General features: G+C 32.5%; 1 protein-coding gene across 6 annotated transcripts in view; it reads right to left on the bottom strand.

The window, feature by feature from the left end:
• Positions 1–16,871, bottom strand: part of C2CD5 (C2 calcium dependent domain containing 5) — a 94,841-nt gene that overhangs the window by 41,179 nt on the left and 36,791 nt on the right. For 5 of the 6 annotated variants that reach the window (XM_023755517.1, XM_023755518.1, XM_023755519.1 and 2 more), the window contains 4 exons: positions 16,303–16,411; positions 4,856–4,970; positions 1,672–1,767; positions 659–850 (listed from right to left, as the gene is read on the bottom strand). In XM_023755517.1, coding sequence (XP_023611285.1) covers positions 659–850; positions 1,672–1,767; positions 4,856–4,970; positions 16,303–16,411 — 512 coding nt within the window. The remainder of the gene's footprint in view (positions 1–658; positions 851–1,671; positions 1,768–4,855; positions 4,971–16,302; positions 16,412–16,871) is intronic. The other variant, XM_023755520.1, reaches the window with a different exon arrangement.

Below are 16,871 nucleotides of genomic sequence, written 5' to 3'. Positions count from 1 at the left end.
ATGGCTCTCAAGGATCAAGAAATGAAGAGGAATCAACAAGGAGACTAGACACCATTCATAAAGGTAAGAAAAAGCAGAAGGTTTGGAGTTCTGAAGTCAAAGAAGTTTCAAAAAAGAGAAAACGATCAACTGTATGACTATGCTGGAATGTCAAGGAAGATGAGGACAGAAATGCTCACTGAACTTGGTAACCCGGCAGCTGTTAGTGACCTACTAGTAGACAATCAGAGCTGTTTCCCATATGCCTACCACAATTTACCATTTCCTACTCTTGTCAGTTTAAAAGGAACTCTTACCAGCTAAGAGAAATAATAAAAGAAATACTAAATAGCACTGTTTTTTAAAAGAAAAATGTCAGTTTCCAAAAGCATACTGAGTCACATCCCGGTCCTTCAACAGGTTAATTAATAATAATCATAATAAAAAAAAATATATACAGAATTTAAATGTTTAAAACTAATATAAACTTACTTAAGTTTTATAATGAGGGTATTTTTCCTCCCAATTTTCTCTATGATAATATACAAGGTTCAAACAGAACTTCCCAGCCTGTCCAGGATCCCAGGTAGGAAACAGAGCAGATATTTGAAAATAGGTCTATTGGGCTCCGTACCCCATACTCTTTCAGGGACCCCAAATACTGATTTCACAAACATACCTTGCTTGAATAAGACAACCTTTTCCAATAACTGTAGCATCTATTGGGAGGTCTATAGTTGTAAAGAGAACATCAGGAACTTTTTGTTTCCTGCAGTTATAGCAATATGTGAGATGAGCTGGAAATGGCATATTCAGTTCATCATATGGTATATGGCAAAATCCACAGCCTGCAGGCAAATTTTCTTCTAGCCTATATGAATACATTAAGAAGAAAAATAAGGCACAGTTGAAAATTCTGTGCTTCTTTAAAAACAAACAAACATATTACATACATAGTTCTTGTGTACAAACTACACAACAATTTCTACCACAGAGAGTACCACTATGACTGGTAAGAATTACAAATGACCATGAAATGAGAACCATGTGAGAGAAAAGGCTTTTACAAATAGAAAATCATTTTTTATCAATTTGTGTGATGACTTACCACCTGACAAAAAACACTATTAATTCAAAGTTTTTTCTTTGGGATACAACATAAAAACAAATGGTTAGACAAAAAAGGTGATATTTTCTTATTGCATGACAGATATAATGCAAGTGTAATTTAAGAATTTCTAATAAAAACATTTCACTTTCCATGAAGCTTTAGATATAATTTTGGTATAATATAGTGTTTTGATGGTTTTATAAAAGAAGAATTCTCTTTATAAAAATTGTTTCATAGTCTTTTTCCATTTTAGAGGTAAGACAAAAGAAAGAAAAAATCAAATCAAAGAAATTATTTCTATAATGTAACAAACAAAAAAATGTCTCCTTGAAATTCTGCAATTGGTAATCATACATGTCACTTATCAAGATACTAGAAATTATGTGTGTCATATAGTGCAGATCTCAATACTGCTCTGTTGCTGTGCATTAGATAAAAATCAGTAAAGTGCCTGGTCCTGATTCCTACACTGTCCCACTGTAACCCACCCTCACAGAGAAGACTTATCCCAGCTCTGACAAAAGAAATCAACCTCTCCCTTCTCTGCCCTTATGGAAAACAAGCCAGGCTGCCATGACAACCTCTGTTCCAAACAGCTCTCCACGGTGCCATCCTGCAGAAATCTAGGGTTCAGAACAGCTGCTGTGCCAGATGCAGATAAAATACAGACCTCTTCACTATAAAAGAAAAAACAATAAAACAAGTTAACATTTTCAGGTAATCTAAGTTTGGAAAACATTAAATATCAGAGTGATTACAAGGGTGACAATTTAAATTCAGGTTAGACTCTACTAAATATTAATAATATCACAGGATTACCTCCTAAACCTAGGAGAGAAAATAGAAGAAATGTAATGTTATTAAAATGGAGAAGGCAAGAATTCTTTATTACTTAAAAATTGTAAAAGATAAAGTATAATATTAATGACAATAACTTCCTTTAAAATATGGTAAACCTGAGTAAGATAGGAATATTTCAAAATGAAAGTAGTAACTATATTGTTGAGTCAGGCAATAGCTCATTAAAACATATTACAAACTTCTAAGTGCACATTAAATTTTATTTAAATTATTCTAAAAACAAACTACATATATACCTATATTGTTAAAGCTTAATATAAACTTAATAATAAAAAGTATCTGAAACAAATAATATCCAAAATATACTAAATGGAGCTTAAACTACATCATTTTATGTATATACTAAAAATTTATATTCAAAAGAATTCTTTGAGAGTCTTTACTATATATTACCCAATTTGAAAGCCAAAAAAAAAAGTAGACCACAGAAATATTGAAAGAGATCACAAAGCAAATCAGAAAAGTAGCAGCCTAGGGACAAAAGGCTGGAAACAAAGTGTAAATGGATGGGAAGCCTAAGAGGACAAGAAAGAAATGATCACTTGATTAGAGAGGCCAGGCTTAAAATGTTCAAGTGGGTACTGAGAATGTCAGAAGGAATAACATGGAGTAACTAGAAGACACTGAATCAAGGAGCTATAAGAGCAGGTGTAGTTCAAGGAGTTTAATACAGTAAAAGTAAGTTGGATGGGTTAGAACAGAACACATTAGTAAAGACGGGATTTAATACAAAGACTTTTTGAGGTCTAGAGAAAAAAAAGGAGTTTGTGTCAGATGAATTCAAACTTCTAAGTAAATTAATTGGACTCATGTCTGTAGACCTCACATCTGTGATCTATCTCCAGCCTCACTGAATCTCAACCTCCTCCAGTGTTGTTTTTAGCCTTGAACACTCCTTATGCCTCTTCACTTCATTTATGTGATTCATACTCATCCTTCAAGATTCCATTCAAGCTTCAATTACTACATTAACACTTTCTTCTAATCATACCTTTAACCTCCAACCCTCTGGGATCCCAAAGCATCCTGGGATATCTCTATCATAAAATGTATATTCATCATAATTCTCCAGTATAATGTGAATCTGATAACAAAAACTATGTCTTTTAAAACCATATCCCTAGGACTTCAAAGTGTGTGCCCTTAAATCTGTGAATGAAGCAAGACTATATATTGGGGAATAAGGCAGGATAAGCATAATAGAGTTAGTAGTTTAACAAAAGTATAACTACAATGGGAATAGAACAGTTCAATAAGATAATACATGGACTGTAAAGATAAAGATGCAACAGGCATGGCTCTGTAATGTCCACATTTACTACAATCTAATCCTTCTTCTCTAATAATGATCACCACAAATGCAAGAGAATTATCCACGTAATAATTCCAGTAATTATCTAAGAACAGAAGATGGAAAATAAGACAGCAGAAGGTTAGTTTCTAGATGATATCTATTGTAAACTTTGAAGGAAATTATAGTAGGGTACAAGGATGGCAGAAATAAGTAAAGCCAGAACCTGAGTAAGGAACTAGAAAAACCCCTGGTTATGATAGAGGCCCAAACAAACCAGGTGCGCATGAGCAAATGGTGTGGAGGAAATTATTGTGATCCAAGAATGAAGTCTTAAGAGTCTCACATTTTTTTTAATTTCTTTATTGATTAAGGTATTACATATGTGTCCTTATCCCCCCATTACCCCCCTCACCCCCCAAATAGCTGCAGCGATCCTGAGAAAGAAGAACAAAGTAGGTGGGATCTCAATACCAGATATCAAGCTGTATTACAAAGCCACGGTTCTCAAAACTGCCTGGTACTGGCACAAGAACAGACATATAGATCAATGGAATAGAACAGAGAATCCAGAAATCGACCCAAACCACTATGCTCAATTAATATTTGACAAAGGAGGCAAGAGCATACAATGGAGTCAAGACAATCTCTTCAATAAATGGTGTTGGGAAAATTGGACAGATACATGCAAAAAAATGAAACTAGACCACCAACTTACACCTTACACAAAAATAAACTCAAAAATGGATAAAGGGCTTAAACATAAGATGGGAAACCATAAAAATTCTAGAGGAATCCACAGGCAGCAAAATCTCAGACATATGCCAAAGCAATTTCTTCACCGATACTGCTCCTAGGGCAATGGAAGAGTTTCACATTTTTAAGAGGCAACAGTTTTGAGTGAAAATGAGGTCCAAAGTATGGTTAAAAGTCAAGTGGAGATAGAGGACTTAAGAATGAGAAATACAATGCCAGGGTGATAGAAGTGAGTTAATTACTCTAACTGGAGGAGATGGCAGAGAAGAAATTAAGACAGGCAGAAGGCTGCTTTGGAGGGAGGGAGAAAAGTCTGAACTGTGGAACGGCATGGACTTTAAAGGAGAAGAGGTTCAAATGAGAAATAGGGAAAAAAGATTTTGAGAACTAACAGTATGGAAGTCCCTTCATTGCTTGGCAGAATTAGGATGATTTGGTTAGTAGGAGAAAGTTAAGTAACAGTTAGTAAAAGAAGGTAGAAAGAGTGTACAGATGAGCTTTAAAGACACAAGGCAGTACATTTGCATAGATCAAGGGTTCCAAAGATCCCAGAGGCAGAAGTTGATAGAGTCACAACCTGGAGTAAAATCAGCCTAGAGTTAATATTTACTGTGTGCCAGTATTATATTCTCATTCAATGTGTACACTGAGGCTCAGAGGAGCAGAGTAACTTTCTCAAAATTTCACAGCAATTCAGAGGCAAAAATGGCATTTAACCCTCAGTCTGAGGTACTCTAAAGACCATGCGCCTGGATCACCTGCTATTCTTCTCTCTATATTTGCATAAAGCCTTTCCCCTTTCAGAAGACAATCTGTAAGTTACAGCATCTAGAAAAGCACGTTGTATTATCATTTACCAGATGCTAGTTGATTCACTGTAGCCCACTACAGCATGACAGCCTAATGCTTTAGCATGTGACTTTATTTCTTGTCTGATTTCTGCCCACCACGCATCTCGAGTTTCTGGTTCATCTGAAAAATAAATTTTAAATCAGTTTACTACTCAATAGTACATTGTCTATATGAAAAAGAAATGTTTATATAAACATACTCCGGAAGGCAAAAAAAAGTACTGTTCTACAACAGATTTTACAACGTCACATCTTTAAAATACTACCTCTCAAAAGCTTAACATTTTAATGTAATGCTACTTCTCAAAAAGTATAACATTTTAAACTTGATTGCTGGGGGGGGAAAACACCTAGTTCTATTTACTTTATTACTTTAAGGGACATCTATAGAGATGTATTTAATTAGATATAACTTAAAATGTTGACCCAGACTTTCCAGATTCTAATCTTAAATTGAGAAGGTATCTTATATCTCACCTCACTGAGAGAACACACTATGAATCATATCTATAAACTTAATATAGATTCAGATTTCATTTCCTGGTACCTATCTTTTATAACCCACTATATTCTGAGTTCTTTCCAAGGTAAAGATTTATTGATGTTAAAAAAAAAAGAGAGAGAGAGAGAGAGAAAGCCCGCCCTAACCGGTCTGGCTCAGTGGATAGCACGTCAGCCTGCGGACTAAAAGGTCCCAGGTTCGATTCCGATCCAGGGCATATGCCTGGGTTGTGGGCTCGACCGCCAGTAGCGGGCATGGAGGAGGCAGCCGATCAATGATTCTCTCTTACCACTGATGTTTCTCTGTCTCTCTCCCTCTCCCTTCCTCTCTAAAACCAATAAAAAAAAATTTTAAAAAAAGAGAAAGCCATCTGTAGCTATCCTTCTAAAAAGATGTGGGTCCTAAAGTAAAATGACAAAATATAAAGGGACTAGCCAATTCAAAATAAAAAAAACAAATACATTTAAAAGATTAATACAAATAATTTTGGTCATTGTATATAGGGACAAATTTCAGATAGAACACTGTAATTCCACGTATGGCTCTGTAATTAAGTAAATGCCTTAAAATCCCAGAATTAGATTTCATTACCATAGAGAAATCCAATGTTGTTTTGTAATGGAGCATTATAAATGGAGCATCACTCACACATACTTCCTAATCACTTGCATATAGCTGCAAATACTGGTGAACAGCAGCTGCAAATTATACTAGCTTTTTATATACAAAGATGTTAGAAACAGAAACGGACTATAATCAGCACATCCTAATTTATTTCTTTTTGTGGCAAACTGTTGAAATAGAAAAAAACCAACTCTAAATAGTATGTTAAGCTCTTATTGTAAATTTTCCACACATAAGGCACTACTAAAACTGAAAATGAAACAATCTCCAAACTTTCTTTTTTGAATTTCAGTATATATCCATTTTCAAAATATGTTTTGCAAAATAAGAAGAATAAGTAGAATTATACTCACTAGTGAAATATTGAAGACAGCAAAGTAAAGAAAGGTTAAAGGCTTACTATGGCTCACATTCCTATGATGTAATTTTGTTTCCTCCACGGGAGGAAGATCAGCAAAAGGGAGAAATGAGGAGATAAAGGCCAGAACTACAAATGATGTCAGCCACTTCTTGAATTAAAGCTTTGGATCCAAGACAGAGCTACCCTAAAACTTTCTTTCAGAAGAAAAGAAAAAATGCAGACTCCAGGAAACTAAGAAAAATGTCAAAGTAGGAGAAAAAGAAAGAGAAATAGAAAAGACTACAATACGGTGTTAGCAATCAATATTATGAATTAAGACATGTGTGAGAGAATTAGGTGGTCCTATTTTGCACATATACTATTATGCTAAAGAATTTCTTCATAGTTTTAACTGAAATGCAGACATTAACAGCACAAATACACTTTCAAATCCATACTCTTTTTCTTTTAAGAGAAGTATAAAAAAACATCTATTTAATATCATCCTTTCCTAATAGGGAATTTTTAGAACATAGTTACTTAATCTATCAAATTATTTATTCTTTGAAAATAGATACCATAAATAATAATAGAAATATTTCTGTTTAGAAAATAATTATTTTGTAAAAAACTGTGTAAAATAAAAAGTCTAACTTTTCCTAAATGCACTAGTAGGGCCTGCTATTTACTTCTTATATCTTTCTGTAAGTTTAAACTATTTTTTGCTAAGACAAATAATTATATACTATGGTTTTATAAAAATATATCTTCTCACATTAGGTGTGCCTACATTTTTGCCACAAGTAATACATGGTAGCTTTTCTATTTTAAGAATGAATTTTACAAGAAGTAATACATAACACTTTTTCAAATTAATGAAAAATGGAGGAAGCCACTTAGTTCATGTTCAAAATATATTTATTTTTAAATGACTAGCATGTCTAAATGGAAAAGTATGTAATAATAATTACTATGAGATACATGTAATCACATAGAATACAAAGTTCATTACATCAAACTTACCTTGGTATAACACATAAAATAATCAGATAATTAAACCAAACACTATGAAAGAATAGGTGGCTGATTAAAAAAAATAAAAAATAAATAAAAAGCTGAATGCAGCACAAGTGGAGCATTCATATTCTTCTGACAAGTTCACAAGCAGCCTTTATTTTGACACACGAGCCACGCAGTTGCACATGGGGATGCCACTGTTGTAATTATTTACAAGTTTAATAAAAGCTAACAAGTTACATAACATGGGAGCTAAAGAAGCAAATGGCATATGTCCACACTCCAAAGAATTTCTTAAATTTGGTTTTTGGCTAAAGCAAAAGCTCAAAGAACGAAAGATTTTGCAAAGCAGATTCAGCAGACAGGAGCCAGAAACAGTGGATATTTTGGGCGCATGCTTGGATCAGGTGACAGTACAGACCGAAAACTATGGCAGCTCACTGAAATGGTTACAGAAAGTAATGGCCCTAGATTCTAGGTGAAAGCAAGGCAAGCATACAGTAAGTAGGGAGCACTTCATCACAAACTAGTAATTTGATTAACAATAATTATCTACAACTGTAAGCAGAAAGCCAAAGGATGAATTTTTTGGCTATTAAATTTAGGGGTTGTTTAATTAAAATAAAATGAAGGTTAATTATTTATTTAATATTAAAGATAAATTAAATTTATCTTCAATACCTCTATCATACTTATGCCAGATAAGCCAGAGAATCTTGAAGTATTAATTATAATCCAGTTTAACGTAATACAACTGAAAATTCAGAAATATAGTTTTTAGCTGCTACAATAGAATCTTAAATGCTTAAAAACTGCTAACTAACATTCTTATAGGAAACACACTAGTGAATTTAAATTGTTTTATTCATCCTACATAAGGCAAAAACTGTAGGATTTCCCATACTTATAAAAATGGCAAAACAAAGAATCTGGCTTAAAAATGTATGGTGCCCGGCCGGTGTGGTTCAGTGGTTGACTGTTGACCCATGAACCAGGAGGTCACAGATCAATTCCTGGTCAGGGCACATGCAAAAAAAAAAATCAATAAAATTTTATGGCAACCATACATGCCATACATAAAACTGAATACAATTTATACAGCTGAGATGTGAGGGTCACAATTGATGACATTTCAAAGATGTTAGGAAAAACATACCCTCACTTGAAATACCATGCACCTCCCAATAATCTATGTAGATTTACTTATAATTATAAAGATACCATTTTAGGAGGTAATAACATATATTTATTATACAAATTATGTTTTATACTATTTTATGTTTTTCTTCTATGAGTCAAAATTTCATAGGTAATATCACTCATTTCATATTTTTAATATATTCTTTTAATTGTAGGCATGAACTGAGCTCTAGAATAGTATCTCACTGATACCTCTTTTAAAAGTAATGTCTGCACACTTGGGTTGACATCATAATGAATTCTTTTTGCTGCTATTACTTTTCTAGAGCATAGCCATAGCTGGATATCTTGCCATCTTTTTAGCATTCTATCTTGTTTCTGAAGTGCAGGTGAAACTGGTAAAGGTTCCTAAAATAACAGTAATAGTTTACGTCTCAGAAAGAAAAAAAGTAAACAACTCAATGCAACATGCCTTTGTAAAACTCAATCCCTTTGAGCTTTTAGGCAATCACACACTTGCAATTAAGAATCACTGACTATCTGAAATGTTAAACTTAGCTCTATTTTTACATAGCCCTGGAAGAGGAAAAACTCTGTCCTTAAGAATCTAGTTGAAAGAATAAAGAAAATATTATTCAACCTACTTTTTAAATGAACAAGCGGAGATAAACTGTTAGGTAGAATCACAAGTTTGTAATACAATTATATTCTATCTTGTTACTGGAAGCATAAAATGCTATATTCTCAAATACCTGAAAGAATTATTCTAACCCACAACAAACTTTGAAGAAGATACCTTTTCCCTAATGAAATAGAAAGTACAGAGTTTAGATTCAAGGGAATATAACAACCCCAAATTGGGTGGGGATTCAGAACCAGACCAGGAAGAGTCTTATTATACAGGGAATGATGTACAAATTCAAACATCATGATGCAGGAATTTGGGATGTTAGGAGGTAGCTGAGATATAATCCATGTTAGACTAAACTGGAGTTCTTTACTATTTGTGAAAAAAAAGTTATACGTAAACTTCTCCCTAATTTTGAACTTAAACTCTTCATATATAAAGACCAGTTACAGTATATATAGAAAGAAAAAATTATATATTACATTTACATGTTACATTATAATAATGTAATGAATATCCAATTGCACTATTATACATATAAAGAGTGAAATTTCACAATTAAGATTATATATGTAATTTTTATAGACAGTAAAAAAAGTGGATAGTAATGAATATAGTTACTTTATATAGGAGAGAAAATTATATATACATTTATATGTTACCTTATATATGAAGAAAAGTTCACATAGCATACATGCTATATTTACGCCTTCTTGAATTCTACAGGGTAGAGCAAAAGTAGGTTTACAGTTGTGAGAATGCAAAACACCATTTATTCCTGTGTTGTTATCTATTAATTATTGTATTATTTTCCATACAAATAACTATAAGCCTACTTTTGCCCCAACCTGTACATATCTATTTCCTCAAAACCTTATTAAAATACTAAAACCTAAAAATTGCTTCACTACTTAGTTTGCACATTTCCTTATGTGTACCTCCCTCTCAATGTAGTAAAAAGAATAATTGCTGAGATCATCAGTAGAATTCAAGTTCCAAGAAAGCCTATCTCCATTTAACTAATACACACACACACACACACACACACACACACACACACACACACAGCAAAACAGTATAAAAAGTAACCTAGACTAGATGTGCAAATAGCATCTCTGCCTGGCTGAAGAATGGTTTTCCCAATCTCCAACACTGTGCTTAAGATGTGGCAGACACTCCATGAATATCCACTAAATAAAGGCTTTTCTTTAAAATTATTTTTAAAAAAATTTTTGGACGCTCAGACTGATATGTATATTCTATAAATATTTCCTTAAACATAATCTGGTACCAGGCCAAAAACATAAAAAGCAAGATAATAAAAGATAATATTTATAAAATAAATTCTCAGATACTGAGTTCCTTCTTCCTGCTCTATATTTTCTATCACTGTAGTTAACACAAACTAAGATAGCAAAGCAGGCAAAAGGAGAATGGGGAGGGGGAGCTAAACTAACAAAGACATTTTGTACTCAATGGGAAAACTTAAGAATGAAGTAACATCTAATGAGTATTGGCTAGGATATTACTTTGCAAATGCTGAAAGTTTCAGCACTACATTCAAAGAAAGTACATTAACATAGCTCCAAAAACACTGTCTAAAATATAAATATACATGAATTGCCTATATATCCTTTAAAATCTGAGCTCAAGAATTACTTCTACAAACTTCCTTGCCACATAGAATTAATCATGCCTTCCTCTCTAACACTGTATCTTGTATCACATCAGACCACACAGTAAACGACTTACATATTTTTCAGGCCCTGGCATCTTTGCACACTTACTATCTAACAAACTGCATGGCACAAAATAAATTATAGTAAATGCTTGCATGATATATCATATTTCATGAAATGTTATTGTGTAACATAAAATGTTTTCTTATACCATTCTACATTTTAATGTTTGTGAAATAAGAATGTCTAATAATTGATAAGTAGGCTATTATTAAATTGATGATACATCATATAATACATGGTATCAGAGAATCCAGAGAATACACAGTATGGATGAACAATTTTTAGCATTAGTAGAAACTACATCAAGTAGTTTTCTCACTGACTTGGTCAGTTCTTGATTCATATAGTAATATGGGACAGCAATATTCCCTAATTACAGAGAAGAAAACATAAATAATTTTAATATATTTACCAAAATATATCACTTTTTTTTCAGAAATGTCAAGTTATTTTTCCTAAACTAATGTCAAAATCAGCCTGATGTCTGAATATGTACCAACTGTTACCATAATGATTATAATACCTCAATCAAAAGCATACAACTATGAGAACATTAAACTGACAGTCATCTTTTATGTTCTTTTAATAGTCTATAACTTATACCCATCTTTTTTTCCCATACACTTATGACTCGACTTTATTTTTAAATGATGGCAAGATATACTGCTTCCTCAACCATGTTTCTCCTTGCCAAATTCTGTAATTTTGCTTACATGGGACAAAGTCTTTATTATGTCTATAGGACTTATCTTTTGCCCTTTCCGCTTTTCAGGACTGTTTTATCATCTAACACACACATCTCACCCTCAACATCTCTGCCCTGACGAGGTTTCAACTCTTTAAATTATTAATGATTAATCTGCTCTCTGTGTCCTTTTTCTATATAATAAGCTTTTTTTCTTCCCACTATACTAATCTCCCTAATGTTTTAAATATATATTCTTATTTATTAAAGGAATCAAACAGGGTATTTTTAATTCCTTACTAAAAACTAAGTATACAGCATTACAATAAAAATGATTATTTTCATTCTAATCAATGTGAGAACATGCTGGCCAAAACTTGGATAGCCAATAGAGATAATTCCCCTAAAGATTTACCAAGTGATGTCAGTCTAAATCTGCAAAGGTTGGACCTGATCAGATTGTTTACTAGACTGAATTTAGGTAAATCTGCATGATGAACATGAGTTACTTCATAGTCAAACATGCATTACTTACATCAGAACTTAAATCCTGGCCTCCTAAGAACAAAGAAAGTTTACAATATTGAAAAGATTATAGGATATTATCTAAAAAAGTGAGCTTCTGGATTTTTGTTTTTGTTTTTCTGACACAAAGAACTGAAAAGATTCTTTAGGCAAAATAACAGCTTCTGATACTGAATCAAGATGATTCTACTGTTTAATTCTAACATGTAAATGACATCAAAATTAAGATATCTGTATTATTAAAAGAATATTCTTTTATCAAAAAGGAAAATCGAAAACATTATTCTAAGTAAAATAAGAAAGTCAAAAGAAGTTAAGAACCATATGATTTCACTCATATGTGGGATATAAAACTAAAACTTGTGGACACAGACAACAGTGTGGTGGTTGCCAGAGGGAAGGGGTAGGAGTGGGTAGTGGAGGAGGCCTAATATATGGGTCGGAGGATGGTTTGACTTTGGGTAGTGCAGTGCAATATACAGACCATGTCCTATTAACCAATGTCACCCCAATAAATTTAATTTTTAAAAAGAAAAGAAAGAAAAATTAACTGACTTTGACTTTAAACCACATCATCAGCTGTAAAGTTATCTTAGTTTAGTTTCTTTAAAAGCTACAAACAATATCTGTATGTAAAAGTAATTTAAAAGAAAGTGTATATTCTCATGTAGAAGGGGAATGAGGAAAGCTTATGCAAGCTGTTAATCTCCCCAAAATCTGCTCTTACCAAATTTTGGAACACTTTTAGAATTATAAATAAAAATGCTAAGTTACATTATTATCATATTTATAGAACACAAAGTACATTATATTCAAATCTAGATTGAAGTTTAAATATACTTTAAGATTATCAAGCTAGTCATTTAATACTTATATTTAATATTTCCTTAATCATAAAGTTAATTCTTGTGTCATTTACCTGATATGAAAAAAATGTCCAAAACATAACATATTTTAAAATTATTTTTCTGAAGGTCAGTCACCTAACAAAAGTCATTCATAATTTATGGTATTTCTATGGTTTTAATTAATTCATTTTAGTTCACACATTTTTATATTTGCATTTCAATGGAAATTATACGAGTTAGAATATATGTACTGAAGAATAAATCTATATAACTGAATTGATATGAAACCTATTTAATCTAGAACATTTCTAAAAACTTCACTGAGCTGCCATAATTTTTGTCAGCGTATGTAGTACTGAATGACCATTAAAATACCTGAATTGAAACTATTCCAGTCTAGCAGTTTGTAAGATCTTGTGTTACCCATAATTCCGACAAAGGCTGAGTTCAAAACAGCAAATTAGAAGATCAGTTTTAGGTGCAGAATAGTAGGGGGGGAAAAACAAACTATAAACAAGAACACAATTGACAACACCACTCGACAGGAACTGGAAAGACACAGACAGCAGAGTTAATAAGAAGTTGAAATAGAAAAAGAAGAAGGAGCATGCTATCATAATCTAACATTAACTAAAGTTTAATTATTTAAGATAATTACCTTGATTTTTAAAACCACCCCATTTGTTCCTTTATTATGTGACCTGGTTTGCTAAGTACTTAACAAAGGAGAAAGTTCAAAAGAAATAACTCCAAAATAATAATCCATAGAATTAGCAGGTGGTAGTGGTTTTAAAATAAGATTTTTTTCGTCTACACTCAGTTTAAAATGCAAATTTCCCATACTCACTAGTCAAAAAAAAATTGCTGCAGCATTCATTTGAGAGTGCAAATACAGCACTTTTAACATTAGCACATGTATCTCAATTCACCCTAAGTTCTGCAGATGAACTCAGTGTCATAAAATTAATACATCATTATGGTAGATGCTAATCTAGAGTTTTGTTTTGTTTTCACATTCAGCTATTTTCAACAAATTGAAATGTTTTTATAAATAATTATTTAATGGCCTGAAGATTAAGAAAATGTTCTTAAGAAAATGTTTCTTTTTAAAGTGTAAAAGATGTATTAAGCAGTCAAAAGAATGTGATATCTATATCAAATTAACACTGGAACCTTTAGAATATACAACTGATTTGTATTTAACTGAAGATAAAACAAACTTAAAATATAACTTATATACCATTAAAGCATTTATATGTTTATGTCCATAATCATTGGGAAACAGCCCATTATTAACTAAGAATTTCTACATGTGAATTGAAAAACTACTCTATAAAGAAATGAAAGGCAAAGAATGAATGAGCTAGTAATTACAGTATACAAAATGTGTTCTTAATAAGGGTTCTTATTTTCTTCTCTGGGCCTGGATTCTTACATTTCTTGCACAGCTAGATTATACTGACAAGTACAACAGATCCCACAATGCAGTTTTTTGTACAAAATAATATGATTTTAAATATAGCTCTCTACTTAAACTTATTTAAATAACCTTCATTTGTTCTCCCAGACTCGCATACTACTTACTCAGAGTACATGGAAGCAACAATAAAAATGTAAATAAGCCCTAGCCGGTTTGACTCAGTGGATAGAGTGTCAGCCTGAGGACTGAAGGGTCTCAGTTCAATTCTGGTCAAGGGCATGTACTTTGGTTGCACACTCCTCCCCTGGCTAGGCCCTGGTTGGGGTTCATGCAGGAGGCAACCAATCGATGTGTTTCTCTACATCGATATTTCTGTCTTTCCCTCTCTCTTCCACTCTCTCTAAAAATCACTGGAAAAAAATATCCTTGGGTGAGGATTAAAAATAAATAAATATTTTTTTAAATGTAAATAAAAAGACATTACCAATAATTGAATATATTCCTAATATCATTTTTGAAGTTATTATATAAGTGTATGCAATCTATCAAAATATTTGAGTCAGCGGCCCACAGAAACACAGGCAACTAGCCTTGGTCATATAGTGTCATGTATCTAAACCCAGTATTTCCTTGCACTTTCCAAATAATCCAAGTTCTTAAACACAAAAATATAAACTTTGCATATCCTCAAGGTCTCAATCCATTAAACTGGCATCAGTCTAAATTTGCCTTTAATTACTGCAGAATATACAAATACTATATGGGGGAAAAAAGTTCTTAAATTGACCAGAAAAATAAGAAACAGGGGGGAAAATAATAAATCATAGGAAAAAAGAAGACTGATGCTTAAAAGATGTATTCACTCAGCTTTAGAGTTTTTATAAATAATCCCAGCTAGTATTGCTTCTCTGAAATCTTGTTCAGAGTCTAAAAATTCCGTTGTTTCTCTGTAATTAGTAACTCAAAATAAATGACATCAAACCACAGGGCACAGATTACTGTATTTAATTTAAAAGAATAGTAATTTTATGTATCCTCAAAATCATTATCTGCAATGTTTGGCATTAATAATTTCAAAGCATTTCACTCTTTTTATAGTTGTCAGTACAGGCCTCAGGAGGAGGTCATTAGAAGTGACAATTTAAATTTTTCAAAAGTATGTATGTGTATATGCCAAATAAGAATATTAGTATAACTTCAGGTTTAAGGTATGACATTAAGATAATAAATGCCTTGAGCAAGTGATTGGGCATCTTGTAAGAAAGATGCAAGAACACATTCCATACGAAAAGTTCCTACCACATTTATCGTGCTTATTTTAGATTTAAAAAAATCACCAAACCATTTTTAACCCAAGGGCCTGAAATTACCGGGACTTTAATGCTTTTCTTCTTTTATAATGATGGCCCATGTCTTAAAGGAGTGAGCTTTCATTCTTACTTGTTCGGTTATACAGAACAAATAGCTACCCAAAAGAATCCAAGGAATCAGACAGTTTTCTTTTTAAATTCTTAGGTACTCTACACAGGTTTACAATTATATTTTAAAAGAATACTTCTTTTAGGAATAAGGAAATAACTCAAATAATCTATAAAGGGTTATTGCCAGAAAAATATAAAAAAAGAGTTATTGCCAATCAAAAGAACTAACGCCTTAATTTAATGGTCGCAATGGGTCAACTGTATCTGCCTGGCTCAAAGAAAATAGAGGACTCAAAAGATACTTAATGATTCCCTTGGCCAAAAGTGAATCAAGATTTGTATTTTTATTTTGTATAAAAACGTAACTAAATTATACTTCTTCTTAAGTGTATTTTTAATTAAGGTCAGTGAAAATATTTTAAAGCTACATATGTCAGTTTATACTCTTTGTCATTTCTCATGCAGATAAATTTGGCTTAAAAACAGCATTATAAAAATCAACTTTAATAATCATAGTCTAAATAAATAAAACATCAAAAAACAAACTTTTAAAGAACATACCAGGATTGTGGATACGATCCAAAAGCTTCACAGAGCGTGCACTAACAACACCCCCAACGTGCACAAGAAATCCAGGAGGAAATGCCGTCAAGGTAAAAAATGGAAATTCCTAGTAGAAACAAGAGGAAAAAATATAACTGAGTGTGTAAAGTACAAAAAATTTGCTTGTTAAAAAGCTGTCATAAGGAAATAAATTCCATCCCTTAACAAAGGTTACCAATTATACATTACACATGCTTTGTATGTAAGTTTCCTTGGATGTATAGAGTTTTTAATCCACTTTCTCATATATGCAGAACCCAAGCACTCTTTTCATCAATTCCCAGTAAGAAAAATGTTCTTGGAGTTCCTTCCTCTCAATCTCCTACTCTGACAGGACTTCGAATTGAGATGAGGAGATTCCCCTCTACCCCATACCTACATCTTATTGGGACTGACTCCCCCTCACTTTAATGCTTTTCCCCAAGTCCAGGCCACTGGTAAGACTCAGAAGGCCTGGAGCTAGAGATCTAAAAGAATGTGGGACTGAGGGAGATGTAGGGAGAGGATGAGCCGTGTGGGTTAAGAAA

The sequence above is a fragment of the Myotis lucifugus genome, unplaced genomic scaffold (genome assembly GCF_000147115.1).
Source record: "Myotis lucifugus unplaced genomic scaffold, Myoluc2.0 scaffold_78, whole genome shotgun sequence".
NCBI classification, from domain to species: Eukaryota; Metazoa; Chordata; class Mammalia; order Chiroptera; family Vespertilionidae; genus Myotis; species Myotis lucifugus.
This window is presented reverse-complemented; position numbering and strand designations above follow the sequence as displayed.